Source organism: Lolium perenne, chromosome 4 (genome assembly GCF_019359855.2).
Source record: "Lolium perenne isolate Kyuss_39 chromosome 4, Kyuss_2.0, whole genome shotgun sequence".
NCBI classification, from domain to species: domain Eukaryota; kingdom Viridiplantae; phylum Streptophyta; class Magnoliopsida; order Poales; family Poaceae; genus Lolium; species Lolium perenne.
In genome coordinates this window covers 243,125,399-243,142,302 of record NC_067247.2, presented here as the reverse complement: position 1 = coordinate 243,142,302, position 16,904 = coordinate 243,125,399, and the positions used below count along the sequence as shown (strand labels likewise).

General features: G+C 42.3%; 2 protein-coding genes across 2 annotated transcripts; one reads left to right on the top strand and one right to left on the bottom strand.

Moving 5' to 3' along the window:
- The first annotated feature begins 666 nt into the window (after positions 1–666).
- LOC127332444 (protein LAZ1 homolog 2) lies at positions 667–3,745 on the top strand. The gene is made up of 9 exons (XM_051358740.2): positions 667–911; positions 1,076–1,254; positions 1,393–1,449; positions 1,711–1,819; positions 2,164–2,348; positions 2,431–2,519; positions 2,688–2,937; positions 3,016–3,255; positions 3,341–3,745. Exons 1-9 carry the CDS (start codon positions 758–760, stop codon positions 3,707–3,709), a joined length of 1,632 nt encoding a protein of 543 aa, XP_051214700.1. The 5' UTR covers positions 667–757; the 3' UTR covers positions 3,710–3,745.
- Positions 3,746–3,807: 62 nt separating this feature from the next.
- LOC127332443 (uncharacterized) lies at positions 3,808–12,550 on the bottom strand. The gene is made up of 13 exons (XM_051358739.2): positions 12,102–12,550; positions 10,911–11,060; positions 10,588–10,800; positions 10,407–10,496; positions 9,353–9,469; positions 8,744–9,013; positions 8,497–8,653; positions 8,001–8,078; positions 7,264–7,364; positions 6,616–6,786; positions 5,205–5,279; positions 4,711–4,806; positions 3,808–4,544 (listed from the first exon to the last, which is right to left on the bottom strand). The coding sequence occupies exons 1-13, from the start codon at positions 12,501–12,503 to the stop codon at positions 4,197–4,199; spliced, it is 2,268 nt and encodes a 755-aa protein (XP_051214699.1). The 5' UTR covers positions 12,504–12,550; the 3' UTR covers positions 3,808–4,196.
- Positions 12,551–16,904: the final 4,354 nt, after the last annotated feature.

Genomic DNA, 16,904 nt, shown 5'->3' with positions numbered 1-16,904 from the left:
TCCCCCCCCCCTCCCCCTCTCCTCCCCCTCTCCTCCCCAGATTTTGATCATTTTCTAAAGATTTTTGTAGGATAGGCTTAGATGGGAATTTTTCAACCTCCCCCCCCCCCCTAAACTTACCGATTTTACATTCGACCCCAGCAGTTCTTATGAAGCTCCGCCAGATGGAGGATGAAAAGAAGAAGAAAAAAGAGAAGAGGAACAAAATAAAACAAGACATCGACAAAGGGGTCCAAGTTGGGAACATGATCCGCTTGTAAGAACGCGCTGCCGCTAGTTACTGGGCCCAGCGAGGCGAGGCACAACATCAGCGGGAAACAAGAACGGCCCAGCCGGCCGCCCGCCTTTTCGCCCGTCGGCCGTCGTCTTCTTCCCTAGCCGGTCGCAACGTTTCCAGAGACTGCGGCCGAGCCTACTCGAAGCGCCGCCTGCCGGCTGTCGCCGTCCTCCGGGGAAATCGTCCATCGTGATCCTCCCCTTCCGATTTCACGGAGAAGGGGAGCCCGCAGGCACTCCATAGCCCGACGGGGAGTGGATAATTAGAGGATGGGAGCGGTCAACGGCCGGAGCTGTTAGACTTTTTTACATGTGGCTAAGCCTAACTCCACGATTTACTCCACTCCAAGTGCATAGAGTGTTGGTAAGAATCTCTGTGTTACACAGCACGTACGTCTCTGGTAACCAAGCCTTGTGCCCTCGGGAACAGCGGAATGCTCGCCACGTAGAGAGACTGCCTCGACACGTGTCGGCCGCCCCCATGACTAGATCCCATCTCTTCCATGCCCATTCTTCTTCGGTCGCGGCTCTCAACAGGATTGGGTTTCTTCTCCACTCGCCCTCTCCAAATCTTCTTGGCCGCTCCAAAACATCAAAGATCAGAACAACTAATCCTTTGAGCAAGAAGTTGACAGGTTACCGCGCAGTACATTTTTCATTCCCACTCATTTTTTGTTTTCCATTTGTCCATTCGTTGCATTCGCGAATCAGTCAATTTCGCTTTTGAACTTCTTCAATAGCTTCGGCAACAAAATTCTCCGTCTGAGAAGAGTGACTGATCAATTTAAATTTCTTGTAGGGATCAGTGCATGCATGTGGGATGAACTCATGGCATCTAATCAATCCTCTAGCTTCCAGGGGTTCTACAGGCACCTCCACACCCCTGCCGTGATCATCGGAGCCGTGTTCGCGCTTGTCGCCCTCCTCATCTCGCTCTGGCTCATACTCAAGCACCTCAGATCATACAGCAATCCTGCGGTGAGTGCCGCGTTTTCTTTTTTACTATCACGATCCCCCCTGTTTATGTTGGGGGACGAAATGTTTCCAGTGTAGCCAATATTTTATAGCTGGATGTTACTGTGATTGACCAAATTTATCCTGCTCATAATTCTGCAGGAGCAGAAGTGGATCATAGCTGTCCTGTTTATGGTGCCTGTCTACGCATCTGAATCTGTAAGTGAAAGCACAAACTTGTAGAATGCCACCAGCACTAGATATGCAAAAGCTGTTACTTCTCTGAGCAGAGTTTGAATAGTCGAATGCTGCCAAATGTGCTATGTTGAATGGCTGTAAAGTTGTTTCCATATCAAAATGTTGTTAGTGGTAAGAAAGAATGGTTGTATGGTATCATTAACTATTTGTGAAGGCCCGTGGTATCACAAAGTTTTGGAACTAGCTCCATACCACCCTTCTCATGTTTGGTTTTTTTTCCAGGTTATTTCGCTGTGGCATTCGGAACTCTCCTTGGCTTGTGATATTTTGAGGAATTGTTATGAAGCATTTGCTTTGTATTCCTTCGGAAGATACTTGGTTGCATGCCTGGGTAAGCTTACTTGCATATGCCCACTGGAATGAACATCATTTTGAATTTGCATAATTGAATAATTAACAGGGTAACAGTATTGAGAGTTGGAGATCATGCTAATAGGCTGCACTTCTGGTCCTCACATGGGATGCTATATTCATATTCATACATGTTTACAATGTGATGGAGCTAATTTTTGCTAATTGAATACATTCAAAAATTTCCCCGCCAAAAAAAGAGAATACATCCGTCAATTTAACTCCCCCCTGCAGCACCTCTCTGGTTCCATTGTACAAAATTCATGATGCCTTACTGGCTTGCTGTGTTAAGAACATGGTAAACTGAAAGCTGGACTATTTCAGGGGGAGAACGACAGGTGGTTGGGTTGCTTGAAAACAAAAGAATGGAAGAGCTAAGTGAGCAATTGCTCGACAGGCAAGAGAAGGCAAAAGACCATAATCGAAGTACAACACGTAACTTCTTTCGGGATCCTAATGCACTAGGAGAGAGGTTGTACACAATAATAAAATTCGGTCTTGTGCAATATGTAAGTACATTTTAGTATTGTTCTCATCTGAAACTGTCCAATTACGATGTGTATGATCTGTCATTCCTTAACATCATTTCAGATGATTCTGAAGACATTCTGCTCTTTCTTGGCATTCATCTTGGAGCTTTTTGGAGCATATGGAGATGGTGAATTCAAGTGGTACTATGGGTAACTATCCCGTATCTTTCTCTCCTTTTGTTGTCTAAAATGGCAAGATATCTAAAGTTACCTGAGAGTGGAGGGCAACTGATGCGCGGACATAAGAACTTGAAATAAATATGTGTGTAACTGTAGTAACTCATAATTCACTAAAGCAAGTAATGCTCTGTAATGCAGATACCCTTACATTGCTGTTGTCATAAATTTCAGCCAGACATGGGCGCTCTATTGTCTGGTTAAATTTTACAATGCTACACATGAAAGGCTACAGGCAATAAGGCCACTAGCCAAGTTCATAAGCTTCAAGGCCATTGTATTCGCCACTTGGTGGCAGGGAATCGGAATCACAATCATCTGCCATACCGGGCTTCTGCCAACGGAAGACAAGGTGCAAAATGGAATACAGGACTTCCTGATTTGTGTTGAGGTAAATAGGAATCTTGTAATTTCATTGAACTATCATTTGTCCTTTGTTACTGCAGTAAAGCGCAATTCCTTTTCTTAGATGGCCATCGCTGCCATCGCTCATGCATTTGTCTTCGGCGTGGAGCCATACAAGCGCATCCCATTTCCGGAGCATGGAGATTTCAGCCGTCACGAAAGTAAGATGGAGTTGAAGGTGGATGTCGGTGATAGCAGCAATGGGGCGCCGACCACTGTTGGGCAGAAAGAGACCCATGTCAAAACTCCAGGAACAAGCATCAAAGAGAGCGTTCAGGATGTCGTTCTTGGTGGTGGCCAACATGTAAACTGCTGACATCCATCAGAATTTCAGTATATGGTAGAGCCTAGGTTCTGTATTTTTGACAGATTACTGGCTTCTTCCGTAGGTCGTCAAGGATGTGGCCTTAACCATCTCACAGGCAATGGAACCCGTGGAGAAAGGTGTTGAGAAAGGCGTTGGGAAGATCCAGGAGACCTTTCATCATGTATCGCTGAAGCCAGGAGACAAGAAAAAACCTGACGTTGAGGTGGAGGAGCATGTCACAAAAAATGTGGTTGATGGTGAACCTGTTGCTGTTGATGCAGAGATCGAAGTTGAAAAAAAGGTGCAAGACAACAACGGTGGTTGTGAATCTGTTGTGGTTGACGCAGATGTCGAAGTTCAAAAAACAGTACAAGAGAAAAACGATGGTGGTAAATCTGTGGTAGTTGACGCAGAGGTTGAAGTTGAAAGAATAGAAGATAGTAAGAGGTAACAAGAAAATGTAAATCAACAAGATAATGATGTAGATGAACAGCATGCTCTGAAATGTAAACCTTTACATCAAAAGGAATGATGGTGCTAACTTCAAAATGACAAAGCTGAAAAACTAGTACATGCATACGAGTATAACATACAGTTTTGTTCTTACATGCATGTGGCATAAATTTTTCCACTTTCAGTGTTATAAATAGACACCCCATTATGTGCAATTCACTCCAAGTGCATGTACACATGGGTTTCCCGAGTTGTCTACACTTACACACTCCACTCTTGTTAGAATATTAGACACTCCTCTTCAATTCACTAGCTGGTATTACATCGCAAGTCCATCTGATGATTCTGAAATCTGATGGTTTATTTCTGCCCGATATTGACAAGGGAGGCTTTCCGATCAAGCTATATAAATATGTGATGTACATCCTGTACAGTAATACTATGCACACTACCGGGCAGCACACAGTCACACCGGTCTCCGGCCGTCAATCTGACCCGCCACCGCCGCCGCAGCACAGCTGTGAGCAGCACTCGAAACACCCGAGGAACGAGAGGGCAGCGCAGACCTGCACCAGGACGATGGCGCATTGGTCGTTCATCTTGCTGCACGTGTTGATGAAGCACATGCAACAGCAGCAGTCGCAAGCGCGGCTGCAGCAGCCACCGACAGCCTTCCCGAACATCTCGAATTTCTCTGGTGCCTTTGTGTCCCCGAATCCTGAGGTCAGGTTCTCCGTTGTCGCCGCCACATTGCCGAAACCAAGTGTCAAGCCATGGAGTGGTGTGGCTGAAGGCTGATCTGGGATGCTTTGTTTCTTTGGTTTCTGCTTTACCTGCATGAATACAACAAGTTTAATCAGATACCCTCTGGACTTCCTTTTATGACAACCGAATGTAGTCCAAGGTAACCCATATTTTCCAAAGGATTACATGGTTATTATGAGTTGGCAATAGCACCTGAAAAATACTGTAAAGAACTTATAATCCACTGAATCATACCTGTTCAGCTGGGTCTATTTTCTCCATGACGGTTTGAAGTAGGACTGTCCTTGTGTATTCCGAAGGAATGACATTTTGTATGCTTAATTTGGCCACCTGTTTATTCAAATAAATGCAGGTGTAGGATCAGATTTCAGATACAATTTTATTCAGTAGGATGAATGTTCCAACTCTAAGCTTCTGGCATGTTATGATGGCAATTGCATGTTACACCATGACAAGAATGAAACAGGAACAGACAAGGAAAGAGTTATCATACTTCGTCTGTTCAACAATATGGTATCTGGAAGACATAGGTATAGAGTGAACAAGTTTGACCATAAATTTACATCTTAACTTATTAACTATGTATAATATTGAGATACAGGCCAGCTCAGTAACAGGGAGTGCCCTAAACTCACCACTTGAACAGTGCCAAGGTAATACCCAGCATGCAGAGCTTAATTACAGAATTTGAAACCAGAATCAGATCTAATCAGGCACTAACAAGTTACCTTCTGCTCCAATTGCTTGTTTTCAGAAAGCCATGCTTTTGCTGTTAGAAGATCCATCTGTTGCTTTGCCAACACCTGAAGTTTGAGAATAAAATGGAATGAAAAATCTTTCATGTAGTAGGCTATGTCAAAAAAAAAAAAAAATCCCACCTACTACCGTCAGCCACAATGCCACGAGTTTAATATTCAACACACACCAATTAGAGTACACGTTGGGCTCAATTGGCTCTGTAATCTTGGAAGGCAACTATTGTTCTAAATTCTTATATGCTACTTGATAATGTTTCAAGTCGACCAGCAGAGCCAGATCACCACCCCGCTATCCAAGTGACCAGTCTGACTATCAGCGACCATTTGTTGGAGTACGAGTTAGTGTAGCTAAAGTATTCTAGTAAAGTGTTGGAGTTTGAGTTAGTGTCCTAGCAGAGTCTAGAATATACTAGTGTACAAGTTAAGATGTAAGCCTAAGTTGAGCTATATATAAGAGGGTGTGGAGGTGTAAGGGACAACCCCGTCTAGAAATTTGCCCCAAAACCTACACTATGCAACCACCATTCAGGACCACTAGTCAGGGAATTCAGGCTGGCAGGACGTTTTCAAGTCAATGAGTGTTGTCTACAACTTCTTTTAGTTGGAAATATACATCTAGCTGAGTTGGGCAACTTTAGGGTTCCTAACCAATTGCTCGACTACTAGTCAGAGGTAGCTGGTCAAAAGTCGATGAGTCACTCAACTTCATCTGCTAGCCGAGTCAAGTAAGAAAACCCGTCTAGGTGAATGATAGTGGACACTCATGGCCTGTTTGGTTCCTAGCCACAGTTTGCCAGGCTAAAATGTGGTTAGCCACAAAAGTGTGGCTTAAAATATTGAAGCCAAACTTTGGCAAAAGTTGGCAAAAAAGTTGAGTCTATGACAAGTGGACCATACATGCAATAAAGTGTGTCAAGCCAAAGTGTGGCAAAAATCAAACACATGCCAAATAAACTATGGCTGCCAAACTTTGGCTTGGCAAATTGTGGCTATGAACCAAAAAGGCCCTTAGTCGACTTCAAAACAATTCTAACAGACATGTTTTGTCGTGCTTTCCTTGTATGCGGTCACTGTGCCAGGATAAACAACGGTCTGTGTGCATCAAGTGGAGCAAAATTACAAGCTAAAGATTGCTTATTTTGTTTAATTAACTGCCATGCCATTCAATCCATGAACAGCAAATACGTCCAGAGATGTCCCAGAATTTTTGTCATTTAGGTAAGCTGATGTGCTATCACTGTATCTGGTTAACATGTCCGCCGCTGGGGTCAAGAAACCGCCTTAGATTGCATATGCAATCAACACAACAGTTCCTCTACTACCTCTTAAGTAACAACAGAATTCCCTTGAGTAGAAATACAAGGAGGTGTGAGAATCTTACTTTGTCAAGAGGTATATCCTTTATATGTTGGACCTTCAATTCAATCGATATTTCATTCATGTCAGACAAATAGCCCTTAGCGTAAAGAGTCTCCGGGAGTTCACCTTTGAATCTTCCAGATACAAATAATGGATATTTTGCTGACAAATCAGGAATATATTCACAATCCACCTGAATGGGAAAAAAGTTTGGTTTTAAGAGACATTGAGAATCTAGTAATGCTCATATGAAAAAAGAAAGATAAAAGGGCATCAAGTACCACGTACCAACTATCCAGACCTTTCTATTCTATAGGAAGAAAGTGGGCAAACCCAGGTGGGTATTTATTCCAGAAAATTAAAGATGCAACATGCTGTTAAGTTGCTCCCAAAAGGACCAGTCAGTTAACTACCCCAAAACGCCAAAGCACTTTATGCTCTCTAGCTCTCCCTATTTCCCTCTGCATTTTTTGGAAAAGATTTTTTTTTTTACAAGGATGCTAAGCTATGGAGATCACCTACTCAGCATTTACACACAACTTATTATGAAGATTTTTATTAAGAGTACATGCAATATGTCACCACATGATTAATAATTAATATGAAGGTCACGCTTTTTCGTGACAGCTAAAAGGTGACAGCCTGACAGGTTAGCTAGCAATGAACTCACTTCAAATTCTTGAATATCCTTTGTGGTATCAATTGAAATATTTGTCACGATTGTGGTTGAAGCTTTCTGGAACCATTGAAGCATTCGACCCTCAATTGATCCTGGTGTAAGAAATCAGAATGAAAAACTTCAGTTTTGCAAAGTATTGCCTTGGACCTTGGACAAAATCCTGCATATTCTTGTACAGTCAAGACATTTATACACACTTAAAATTACTGAATTTTGTTCTACCACAAGAGTTACTGGATAAAATAGAAAGAACAGAAGTCAAAACTTCTAGTATATAAAAGCCATAGAACTAATTTATAAATTTACTAAATCATATGATTCCATCTGCAGCAAATTATCCTCTCTTCTCAGCAAGAATTATTATTATTATTCTTTGTCAATTGGGCAATAAGCTTGTATAGTAGGTTTTTTCCTGTAGAGAAGGACTAAAGATTATAATATGGGAGTCATGTTTTTATTTTATTTTCCTTGTGACCAGAACAGTGGAGAAGCGCCCACTGAAAATGATCTTACTAACAAAATAAAAATATGTACAAGCAGAGGACACCCACAAGGTCCGCAGTTAATAAACCAAAAACCTGTGTAAGGAAGACTAAAATTTTTCCTGCAGGGACATGCCGAAATTGGATCATTAGAGCATAATGCAGATTTTTTAAGTTCCAAAAACAGTGGGTAGAACAAAACACTGGCCAGTCAAGGATTAAAGGGGGTGGGGCATATGTTAGTACCTGTATCAAATGCAGCATCATAATGCCCCTTGCCAACTGATGCCAACATCCGCAAGAAATAATGGTTACAGTATGAACCTAATATATTACCAAGAGCAAGTAAAAATTATTAGGAATTATTCCGAGTAATATTAATAATCATTTAGATAATATCAAATATTGATGTCTCCGCTATCATTGCTCTTTAGTCCCTTCATAAGATTCGGGACTGCATTACACTCATTTGAGTAATCCAAAAGCATTTACAGATAAGAATGGATAAGAGGATAAAGTTAAAAGTATTTCCAGCATGAGAATGAAAAACTTGACATGGTTATACCCTAAGTACTAATGTGTATCAGATTTGATAATGTTTTCTATGTGTTGAAACTTTGCAATGCAAAACAACACCTTAGACATGATAGATCACTACAAATTCAACTAACATTTCATTTCAGTATATATTTTAAGAGTGATCTGTTGAGTTCTAAATAAGAAAAATTATACTTGCTATTACCTAGTCCAAAAGTAGAAATTCGAGGGGACATAGACCCTCTATTTGTAAGCTCGGTCTTCAACGTGTGGCAGATGTTCCGTTCATCCTCAACTGAACCATCAGTCACAAGAAAGATTTGTGGAAGAGTGTCATGAGAGTTTGATAGCAACGCCAACGCCTTGCACCACAAAAGGGAGTAATGTGAGCAACAAAGGTGGCATCAATCGCATATAAAATGTCAACGGGTATAATCTTCCCAATATTGTACCTCGCTCAAAGGATGCATGATGTCAGTGCCACCCTGGGCAACGAAATTTAAGTTCATCCAGTTGATTGCATTTTCTATTGTTTTCTCATTTACTTTCTCCAAACACGATGAGAATGAATGAAGCTCATCATTAAATGTTACTATGTTGAAGTAATCTCCTTCCGCAAGCTCGGAGAGAGCAGTTGAGATGGCATTCTTAACATTCTCAATAGGCTTTCCTTGCATGCTTCCACTTGTATCAACAATAAACACAACTGCCTTTTTGAAGATCTATCACATAATTTAAATGAGATAAATATCCATTCATAGAAATACAATGAAACATAAAAACAGATAAAAAGTTACTTCCAGTTGAATCAATGACATTAGGACTATTTATATTTAAGAAACAGGGTTAGATAAATATCAACATGTCTGACAAACAGAATCAATACAAATCACAAGAAACTTAGAACTATTTATAATTATGGTACCGTACAAACTTTAAAGTACTGATTACAGATATATAACTAAAGTTTATCTTCAAGCATCACTGGGTTTCCACACTGACATGTAGTTTATTACTTATTAACGAGGTAACAAGACTAATAACCAAGTAAAAGGAACTACCTTCCTGTTCTGCTTATTTCCAGGTAAAAGAAAAATGCAGAACATATCTCTGTCATCATAGTCACGTAATGTTGAGCGCTGCACAAGTATTCCACCAGACACATCACCTGAGTAAACCTACAGACATGACCAAAACATTAGGTAATGACACTCATCTCCATTGCAAGCATGCAGTTGAACTGTAATTGTTTTGTTTATTTTCCATCTTCTATTTATGTAGCCTTTTCCCTAGACATTTGGCTAAATTTATATTTTTTGTAAGAATGTTTAGAGGCTTTGGGTATCTCATGATGCAAAGGCCAGGAGAGCTATTCTTTCATTTATCTAAAATTTGAATCAAAAGCTATGCAAATAAAGTGTGTTTGAAAAGTGTTTGATCGTCGACCCTAATATCTGAATCGGGTTTAATTTGGGACCCTTGAACAAATGATCTGTCCCCATTTCAGCCTCAGTTTACATTTGGTTTCAGCTGATGCGGATGCGATGACGTCAGGATTCGGGAGAGGGCCCACTATCCACTGACAGAAGTTTTGTCTACAGACCACACTCAGGAAAGACGTCACCTTGCAGTCTCGCCTGCTGACATGGCAATGATGTGGCCCACTCCCTCTAGTTGTTTGGTTGGAAGACAACCATGTTTTCCTTCGTTGCGGGCTTGTAACATGCCAATGGCTATCACCTAAGGAAAGGATCAATGCTCGACTACACTAGTACTGGATAGCAAGCAAAGAATAGCTATCATGTAACTGTAATATGAAACAAATTGTACTGAAGTATATCTATTGTCTGCATCCCAATTGTATACAATTCACTCAGACCTTGGAGTAGAAGTACATGCTAAGTAAGCCTTCTGCCCTTGCCACAAAATGAATTTAATGACTAAACAACCAATATGAAGGTATTCATAAATTAAGATTTGAATAGGTAACACACATGTTGATTTCAATATTCACATACGAAGGGTCGTTGAACATAATGAGCATGACATTTTAAAAGTACTGAAGAGAAGGTACAATTCTCAAGTAAATAAATAGATTTCCAGAGAATAACTTACATTATATGCAAAGGTAAAGTCTTTGATTGACCAATTCTCAACCACTGCTTCATGCAAGAAACACAATTTCTCACCCTGCCTACTTTTCTCCTGAAAATGCAAAAGAGCATCTCATCCAACCATTACGTCACACAGATTGAGAAACGGTCTTACAGAACAGAAGTAATAAAGAGTTGATTACCTTCAAGGGATGGCTGGTCCCCTGCAATATAACCTCTTTACTCACACCGCTATTCACATTCAACTGAATTTTCTCCTTTTTTGTGAACAATTTAGGCAAAGGGTTCACGTATTGCGGAAACCGAAACGGAATATCAACTGAGAACTGTCCATTGTCATACGTCAACTTCTGCGACCATCTAATTGTGGCAAAAATGTCTTCTCCTCCTACAACCTTGATGCAGTGAAAGAAAAGTACTTAGCAAAGGTAGATACGACTGCTGAAAGCTTGAATCTTGCCAAGCGAGAAGATTGGAAAACTGATGGTAGATACAAAACAAGTACCTTTGGTATTGTCAATGAAAAAAACTGGCGCTTTAGAAGACCACCACCCTCAGTTTTTGCGATCCTCACAGCACTGTTATCATCTACATCAACTACATGGGTATTGAACGATCTTTTCCCAACAGTAACCTCCGCGCCTAGAATTGAACCCTGCTAGCCAAATCATTGCCTTAGACTACATTGCAAAAATTATTGGTATTCTGGATATACATACATATGCATTCAGAATTATGGCCACATAAAACAGAATAGCGAGAACATGTTTTATTCATTAGATGCATACGGTGTTATCAGTTAGACTATTTGGACTGATGCACGCTATCTACTAGAGAAATGTAGAGGTTCTCTTTCATTGTTGTAAAGATGATGTAGGTAAGTTTTACTACATCAGGATAGTACAATAGAAAAAGCAGATAGAAATGAAACTTCCTTGCTCTGTTCTGAATTTCTTAGACATCTGAGCTTTGGCTATACAGTCTACAGCAGGAGAGCATATCTCGAAATAACAACTGGGAAGCATGTTATGTTTGGGCATAGTGAAAGTAAATAGCGAAGGAAAAAAATGCAATGTAGTATGTCCTAGTAGAATGAAAAGAGTAGGAATAGCATCACTGACTGTACAAAGTATACCAAGTAAAGCATTTAGTGGAAACAAGTGCAGAAGCAGAGGTATATATCCCTTTGCAAGTCATGTTACGTTTCCTTGGCCGAAACCAAATATTTGTTGCTTGCATCTTATTATCTCTACGATTGGCAAGCAAAGCAAGGAAGTGGCGTTGCTTGCTTCCAAAACAACGATGGAACCCACAGCACTGCTGGCAGAGAGGTGCGCTCAGCTCAGGAGCAAAAAACTCCGGATGGAATCGTCTATAACAGCAAGTTCCAACAAACGTTACTGGCGAATGATGACAAACAAGTGGCTGGTATGTGCGCAAATGGAGCACCCCGGTCCAAAGCAAAGCAAATGATTATGTACAGCCAAGCATGGGCCCCGACACGATCAGCAGCACCTAAGTAATAAAGATGAATCCAAATTGGGCGGAGCGCAGCCACGAAACTGGGAATCGGTGCAGCGCGTAATAACGGCAACAAAATCAAGAACGGCACAAAGAATTCCAATCGAGCGCAGAACAACACCATAGAAGTCGAAAGACGAAGGTGGGGGTGGAAGGGGAATAGGGGATGACGTACCTCCTCTCCCATGGGCACGACGATTCTGCAGTCGCAGTCCCTGCTGCGGGTGATGCAGTGCACCCACCAGCGCGCCCGCAGCGTGACCTCGGCGGTGTCGCATCCGGCGGCGCAGTCGACCCGCAGGTCGACGTCGCGCATCTGGAGCGGCATGAGCGCGGGCGGGTTGAGGCGGCCGTAGACGTGCGGCTGGTAGCTGGGCACGTCGGGGCTGTCGACGGCGGCGGGGTCGGCGACGACGGCGTAGGCCATGGGCGCGACGGGCAGCAGCGAGGCGGGCTCCGGCGCGCCGTAGCGGTCCATCCCGGCGGGCGGGCGCGGCGGGGCGGCGCCGCCCGGGAGGACCAGGCGCTTGGAGAGCTTGAGGCCGTCCTCGACGGCCCGGGAGAAGTCGTCCTCCATGGGTGGAGCGCAGAGGTGGATGCGTGGGAGTGAATATGGCAGGGGATTATATGGGCGGAAGCGGAAGCGGAAGTGGGAGGGGGGTTTGTTGTTGTTGTTTTTGGTGTGGTTTTTTTTTTTTTTTTGAACACATTTTGGTGTGGTTTAAGTGGGGAAATCAAGTCGCCATGAGCTGTTGCCTGTTGCTGCTGGGGAGGTGAGAGCACCGGGTGGGTGTCATTGTAACGCGGCCGTTTGGGGTGTGGTTGGGGTGGAGTGGACGGTTATTTGTCTCCCTGTCTCGGTCTATCTTCGCGGTTTCTGCGGCAAGGATCCGATGCATAGATAGTGGAGCAACTTCTATAAAAGGGAAGCAAGTAGGAGTAGATTCAATCAGAGTCAAAGCAACATCCGAAGATATGTTGCATGGGATCCGGAGAGAGGTGCATTCTTCTCAAGATCTCCGTTGCTGGAAGATGCACATCACATGGCACAACGACCCATTGCATGTGACTATGTCTCCATGAAGAAAGGCAGTTTGTTCAAAAAAAAAAAATGAAGAAAGGCAGTTTTAAAAACTCATTTTCACGCGAAAATTAACTTGCGGTTGGATGGTTAGAAAGTCAGTTGCATCCCCAGACCACTAGTATTTAAATTCTAGAAGATGTGACACATTGACGGCTCATTAAAATGATGGAATATTTTGCAGTGGGACACAACGTTTCCATCAACAGCGAAACGCATGTAGTGACTTCATCAATCTCAACACCCACCGAATCAGTTTTTTTGAACTCAGTCTCTCGGAGGTGCTCATTGGAATAGGGTATGCGCGTTGCGTTCATAGGGGTGAGTGTATGTACACACAGCCGGACCTTCGTGTAGACCAAACCGGGCCATGGCCCCCAGCAAAATTGCAAAACTACTAATACCCCTACTACTCTGGTGGCCCAGCGCATTAGCCCACCAACAAAACGGCAGCCCGTTGACCGATAGAGTTCTCCCAGTTCTTTGTCTCCTGGCCTGGGCGATCGAGGTCATATTGCATGGGGGTGGCCGGTGGCAGGTGGGGCTTCTCCACTCCTCCGAACTACGGTAGCCTAGGCGTCGTGCGGTGAGAAGCAGCAGGCCACGCCGTGCGGGCGTGCGGTGTGCAGCACAGCAGCAGCAACAGCCGAGAGGGGCACTGCCAAATTCGATCTTCAGGACTGCTGATCTACTCTCAGTTCCCTCACGGCAAGCCTCCGTGTACTGATCTCCAAATTCCCAAAGGTAATTTTGTATCAATTTTGATTTTCTGGTTCTGAATTAGGCATCTAAATTGTGAAAGTTCAACATAGGTAATGATATGGTTTACTTACATATACTTTTCTAAATATGTAGTGAGATGGCAATGGTTGAGGAGACAAAAAAAATTGATTAATTTTTCAAAATAAATAGTGCTAGTTTCGAAGCTCACGAACCTGAACCTGTGAAAATTATTTAGAGCCTGAGGGAGTACAATGTTACTGTCGTATAATTTGGTGTTCCAAAGTAGTTTTTCATGTTATAATTTGCCCGCCATTGTATGTACATATGTGTGAGCGTTTGTGTCTATAATATATTTCAAAAAAACTCATTTTCACGCCATCAAGGATTGGCCACTTGGGATTTGGCGATCTGGACATCCATTGGAAACAAAAAAAAAAGATAGTGAGAAATGCTGAGGGCATATAAGGTGGTTATACATTAGCAACACTATGCAAGATAACTGCCAAGATGGATAAGAGAGAAATAACCAAATAAAATTTGAGCAACCACCAGAATCACCACCTTTTAATATAGAAGAGGAGAATATATAAAAAAAACTTGCTTTTTTTGTTAAAAGAGGAATCTACTGCAAACCTCACAAAATCAAGGCCACGAAGAGTTGCGGATCTTATAAACCAAGAGGATCAAAACTGGAAAGAGGACATTGTCAGAAATAAATTTATGCCGCATGATGCAGAGGAGGTTCTCAAAATACGCCTAACAAGGTGCGAGCAAAAGGATTTCATCTCGTGGGAATATGGAAAGCACGGTCTATTCACTGTCCAAAGTGCATATAATTTAGCACTAGGTCTTCATAATAATAATCCAACAAATTCTAGTGGTAATTTGAAAGGTGAGAGAAGCTTATGGAAAACCAACCTCGAGTTCAAAGATGCCGCCAAAATAAAAATATTTAAGTGGAGGCCTGCTACAAATAGCTTGGCAGTACAAGTAAACATAAGTAGAAGATTACCAAATGTACAACCTACCTGCACTATTTGTGGAATGGAGGTTGAGACCGGTTACCATGCTACAATGAATTGCACAAGGACTAAAGCCCTAAGAGAAGGAATGAATCAATTCTGGAACCTTCCACACGAAAAGGAGCTGGTTTACACAGGAAATAAGTGGGTACTAGTGATACTAGATAAACTGAACCAAGAGATGAGTGACAAGCTGATGTTTATTTTTTTTGTTTGTTGTTGTTTGTGGGTGCTTATCAAACATGTCACTCGATAAGATGATATTTATTTGGTGGAGGGCATGGCATCATAGAAATAATGTTATCTTAGGCGACGGTAAGACCTCAATTCAAAATTCTATCAGTTCTAGAATTATCTACCTACCTTGCAGAACTTGGAGAAAGGTAGTTACAAAGTTGATAGGAAAGGAAAAGCAAAGTTGGATCAAGACACAGGAACAAAGAACATGACGTGTGAAGTAAGTTCAGAGAAGAATGTAGCTTGGGAAAATCCCCTAGATGGATAGGTAAAATGTAACATTGATGCAAGCGTCATTAGTGAAAAGAAGGGATAATGGGGAGCAGTTCTACTTGACAGCAATGGAATGGTACTAGTTTAGGCCTGGGATACTATTAATCATTGTCAATCTGTTGACATGGGAGAAGCTATTGCCTACTTGGAGTGTCTAAAATTTGCAATTGGAAACTCTACTGCAAATTTGGTAATTGAAATAGATCTTGCTTCTATTATTGTCTCCTTTAAAGAGACTAGTGGTAACCATTCTGAAGTTTGTTTGCTCGCGAGTGAATTCGGTGTACTGAAGCCTCCTGGTCGACAAGTTAATATCTCTAAAATGATGAGATCATGTAATAAAGTTGCACTTAGTCTATGCCAGTTAAGCCGTAGTGTGTTGTGTGGTGGCATTTTACAAGGTGTTGTGCCGACCTGTGCATCAAAAGCAGTCTTGGAAAGATTGTAAGAATTACATTGTTTCTTGATTAATACACAACACATTTTTTTTAAAAAAAAAACCTACAAACCCCTAAACCCCCTATCCCCAAAAGCTGACAGGTATTCGCCGTTTGCAGTCCACTTCCAAGTGATGGAACCACAAGTGTCTGTGGATCAAGGACGGTGTAACTAATCATGTTCCAAATGTTGGCCATTAAAAAAAGTGTCCTTTTTTAGCTAAGAGATGACCTCTTATAAGAAACATAAGATGTTCCTTTATTGTACGAAATAACTTATCTTGATAATACGTAGTTTAGTTTATTTTTAATACTCCCTCTGTCCCGTAAAAAGCTGTGCCGGGGAGAAAAGTTTTGAATTGTTGACCATTTTACATAAAACCCTTTACACTTTGAAATCAATTCAACAAACTCCCCACTGTCCTCGCACGGAAACAACGCACACAATCAGCGCCGCGCGCGTGATTCGGCCGCAAGCCGCGCTGCACGAGCTCGCCGGCAGCCCTGCAAGAGGCTCGCCAGAGCCCTCCACGCGATAGTAAGAGATAATCCATTGTAGAACGATTTTTTTGTGTATTCCATAAACTACATGCAACGTCTGCAATACGATGTCTTTATCAATCATTTCACATGTCATAATATGCATTCCTCAGTTTCTTTTAGATTTTGTGCTGCCCCAAAATAAAAAATAAAGTAAAAGCAATAGGTTAGTTGCATAAAAAATTGATACATTAGCCTAGTTGGTTATTATTATTAACGATCTGAAGCTCATGCTCACCTTTTACTTTTCCTTTCTCTGTCTGTCTTATTCCACCAAATTGCTCACGGCAGGATCGATTGCATTTTGTGACTGCTAACTGAAGATTTGGTTTGCTTCAAAGTTGCAACGGAAGGTATTGTTGTCAATGAATCTGGCAATTCACGTCTGCGTTAAGGCGATGCTGATGAAAAGGGACACGATGTTTAGCCGTTTCTAAATGGGAATGGGCGCCATGGCCGTGCTGGACAAGCGGCCGAAAGGTCTTGGGCGGTGAGGATACCCGCGGAGTCTGCGCGTGGAGTGGATGGGCGACTCTTCTTCCCTGGACTGGCAATTGGCATCGCTTCCTGTCCGTGCCGAGAGCGACCCCGCGTCCCGGCAGACCGTCGGCAGGAATGCCATGGACCACACGCGTAAACCATTTTATAGTGCTCAAGCTCTTGGC

Coding starts and splice junctions, on each gene's coding strand:
- LOC127332444 (XM_051358740.2), top strand. CDS start 758: ATGACTAGATCCCATCTCTTCCATGCCCATTCTTCTTCGGTCGCGGCT. Junction 2,349..2,430: donor AATTCGGTCTTGTGCAATAT/GTAAGTACATTT, acceptor ACATCATTTCAG/ATGATTCTGAAGACATTCTG. Junction 2,938..3,015: donor ACTTCCTGATTTGTGTTGAG/GTAAATAGGAAT, acceptor TCCTTTTCTTAG/ATGGCCATCGCTGCCATCGC.
- LOC127332443 (XM_051358739.2), bottom strand. CDS start 12,503: ATGGAGGACGACTTCTCCCGGGCCGTCGAGGACGGCCTCAAGCTCTCC. Junction 10,497..10,587: donor GGACCAGCCATCCCTTGAAG/GTAATCAACTCT, acceptor TTGCATTTTCAG/GAGAAAAGTAGGCAGGGTGA. Junction 5,280..6,615: donor AGGATATACCTCTTGACAAA/GTAAGATTCTCA, acceptor CTCAAACTTCAG/GTGTTGGCAAAGCAACAGAT.